General features: G+C 31.2%; 1 protein-coding gene across 1 annotated transcript; it reads right to left on the reverse strand.

The window, feature by feature from the left end:
* Positions 1,193-3,013, reverse strand: LOC18586906 (3-oxo-5-alpha-steroid 4-dehydrogenase 2). Its single transcript, XM_007010490.2, has 2 exons — positions 2,621-3,013; positions 1,193-1,866 (listed from the first exon to the last, which is right to left on the reverse strand). The coding sequence occupies exons 1-2, from the start codon at positions 2,918-2,920 to the stop codon at positions 1,396-1,398; spliced, it is 771 nt and encodes a 256-aa protein (XP_007010552.2). The 5' UTR covers positions 2,921-3,013; the 3' UTR covers positions 1,193-1,395.

Genomic DNA, 3,787 nt, shown 5'->3' on the forward strand with positions numbered 1-3,787 from the left:
CAAGGTCGACTATGCTTGGTCTAAGGTTGACTAGGTTTGTTCAAAACTTGATTTTTTTGAGCTTTCTAGAACAGGGTTGACTATGGCTTTATAATCTTCATGTTTTGCACTCTTTTAGCCTTTGGATTGACTCGAGCTTCTCTAGGATCGACTCTTGGCTTGTGTCTTAAAGTCTCCTTAGCTTTTCAGTGCTTCTCTCTAGCTATTTTCTCCTTGCCTTGTTCTTACAACTAAATAACATTTCAAGGCATGTTTGCTCTTGCATTCTTAGCTGAATATGCATTATTTGAAAGCTTATAAAGTGTTTTCTAATTATGCATAGCTTTTCAAACAAATATGTAACCTTAGGAGATTAAAAATGTATTTGAGACAATTTCAAATGCTTAACATTAAGTTCAAGAAAACATGTGATTTTTACCAAATCAAAATATGATGTAACTTAAGGCTAACAACAAGGCTTTCAGTTTATAAATTTTACCATTATTCGCAATCAAATTCAATTCGGGTCGCCTATAGCACACCTCGAAATCTTGATTAACCTTAACATTGTCTTTTTTCTTCCCTTTAACATCCATTATTTTGTTGAATATTTTTCTAAACCCATTACACTTAGTATGCATTACATCCAAATTGTGACGAATGAGATTCATATGCTAATATGGTGAGTCCAAAAAAGTACTCTTCTTCACACAATTATGAGCTTGATCGAAACTAGGAAGCTTCTGGTCGCCAACATTTGTCCGTCATGTGATATTAAGAATTGAATCCAACCATTGCAAGATCTCTTTACTGGATAAGCAAGGAATTGGAGAGTCCCGTTCAACATGTTTTTTAAATCTATCTTTTTGTCGACAAAAAGGATGATCAATGGGCTAAAATTATCGATGACAATCCCAAAAACAAGGCTTCTTCCCCTACTCCAAAATGAAACTCTTTCTCATGTTCCATACAATAAGGACAGGATCAACATCCATAACTGCTTCACCTTAGAGAATATACATTATGTAGGAAAGTCATCAATGGTTCAAAGTGTTACTCGAACAACATAGCACGTGTTTCAAGATGTTACTTCTCATAATTCTATTTAATGTTTTTAATTGGATGCATCATTCATTTGACTGACAGTGTTAATTTCATATGCAAATTAACGAATGGAAATAAAATTTGAATATTTAAATATAAATTTCCAAAATTTAAATAACAAATCAAGTATTTGATTATAGTTAAGATACAGTCTAAAAACAAGTTTGGGAGTGTTAAATAAAACAAAAACCGAGATAAAGGTGTTTAATAAGAGAACAATATTTAAGGGATTTCTTTGGTACAAACAAGTTCGAATCTCCTTTGCATAACATTGTGATGGACCAATTTCTGTTTGAGCCTTCATTAATATATCTAGAAGACATATGGAATAAGGGCCTTGACCTGTTTTGGAAAATCTTCAAATTTAGAGAGGTACCATCTCCTGGAGACATAACTCCTACATGTCAAGTACATAGCAGAGCCTAGACTGACAGAAAAAGAATATAACGTCTGAGAAATTAAGCTCATTCCCAAGAAGCCTAAGATCTCAAAAAGATAGTGAGGGCAAATCACCAACTCAAATAAACCACCTCTGGGGATCTTGTAATCTTTGGAGCCCTTTGCCCTTAGTTTGGAGAGAAGGTAATGATGGTAGAAATTACCACTTATTCCTATTAAGAATAACACAATTCCAGGATACTTCAAATCAATCGATGGCTCTGCAAGTCCCTGTGTGAGTTGTTGTGCGTAAATCATGATCGAACTGAGTGTAAAGTAAGTACCAAGTATAACTATCGTTGACTCAAGACCCATCACTCCACTGTATTTGTGAACGAAAAGCACCTGCAATATATAGTTCAACTATTATATTATTCCATTATTTATATTCTAACACAACCCTCAGATAAAAGCCATCGGATTGCACGTGAACAAGTATAGAAGAATAGTGCAAGTTGACCAAAAAAACCATTAAAGAAAAATATATTGTTTCAATCATTGAAAGAAAGTTTGAAATTTTTTACTCTCGATTAAATCTCATCATACATGATTTTTTTTTTAATTTCATCATATATGATTTTAATCTAATTTTAAGTTGGTATTATTTGATTTGTTTATTGAATATTTCTTTGATGATGTATTATTACATAATATTTATTAATAGTTATTTGATTATAATTATAATTTTAGCTTTCACATAGAATGGGTAAGAAAACACTAGAGAAAAAAAAGAACTCATATATCTAAAATTTGATAACATATTAAATTAAGTGGTTGATTGCACCTGAACATTTAGTTTATTAATTGATATACGATCCTCGATCTAAAAAGTAAGATTCGAATTCTCCTTCTCCAATTTAAAAAAAAAATAATTGATTATCTTAAATATTTAAGCGAATTATATTAAGTAACTTTGTAATAAAACTCAATATTTCAAAATTAATTACCATATTAAATTGAGTGAGAGGAAAGATCCATCTATTATATATAGGAAGAATAGCTATTTTTGGAGGGCAAAACATGAACTTAAAATCAGGTAATATGCAGTGTGTCGAGAGCGTAGGATGGGAACAGTGTAAGAGAAAGAGAGACTAATTACCTCCAAAATTCTCTTGAAGAAATGGATGGTCATAGCAGATTTGAGGAAAAGAAATCTAAGGTCCCCATGTGGGAAAAGCCAAAAGGAAGCAAGACCGGCGAGGAAGGCTGGAGCGTAGATCAGGAACATACCAACTCGACTGGGAACATTCATCCTAGTTGTATTGGAGAATTTGGAATACTGCAAGTGTATCCCTCCGGTTTCTAACAACCCAAGGATTGCCATCAATATTAGAGTAAATACTGATGCTGCAGTATGGAGCAAAGTAGGTGGAAAAACAATTTGCAGCAACATGGTCATAGCTCAGCTTCTCTCCTCAAACTCCCTTTCCTTTTTCCTAACAATCTGATGAGCTAAAGACATATATATTTCAGCTATTGTTATGTGTGAAAGTGGAAGGCTAAATCTGAATGGGGGACCTCATGCTAGCTGTCCACGTTGCTGAAAACAGACAAGAATATTGAATATCTTATAATATTTATATATGAAGATTTGGCTCATAGATTAATGAATAATCTCTCAAAAAAAATACTTCGAATCTCTTTCTCTAAATAAAAAACAATATCTTACACTGTTTTTATTGTAAAGTATTTGATCCACCCAACAACATAATTAAATGTGAGCCCACAATTATTAAATTTTTAGGCATTCTTAGCTGGTTATGCATATCTTGAAGTCTTAACCTTTTTTTTTTAATTTTTAAACTCAATTAATGTATGAAGGTACTGATTAAAGTTGTATAAGGAAATATAGTTTTAAGAAATAATATTTTAGGAGAATGTTAATTGATATTTATTGTCGCGACTAGTAATATTTTTGCAAAATGTTTTGTAATCAAAGTATTGATTACTATTTTGGTAAAAAAATAACGGTTAAATAATTATCATATATCTATTTTATAATTAATGTATTTATTAATTTATAATAATGCATCCTAATGAGACGTGTGTTAACTCTATAATTTCGTTTGTAAAGTTTAAAATTCCTGTCCTCTAATGTATAGTTAATTTTCCCTAAAATAGTATCTCTTCTTGATTTTACAGAGAATAGTGCCTTACAAGAAAAAAAAAAAACCTTTTCTAAAATAGTATATTAACTATAATTAATCCTACATGTGAAATCAAAGAAAAAATTGGAGCGTTGATATATATATATTATATAATATAT

This window comes from Theobroma cacao, chromosome 10, assembly GCF_000208745.1.
Source record: "Theobroma cacao cultivar B97-61/B2 chromosome 10, Criollo_cocoa_genome_V2, whole genome shotgun sequence".
NCBI lineage: Eukaryota > Viridiplantae > Streptophyta > Magnoliopsida > Malvales > Malvaceae > Theobroma > Theobroma cacao.

Bases quoted from the DNA above. Each gene is read 5' to 3' on its own strand.
- LOC18586906 (XM_007010490.2), bottom strand. From the start codon at position 2,920: ATGACCATGTTGCTGCAAATTGTTTTTCCACCTACTTTGCTCCATACT. The intron at 1,867-2,620 runs GTAATTAGTCTC...TATATATTGCAG, and splicing joins TCTTCAAGAGAATTTTGGAG to GTGCTTTTCGTTCACAAATA.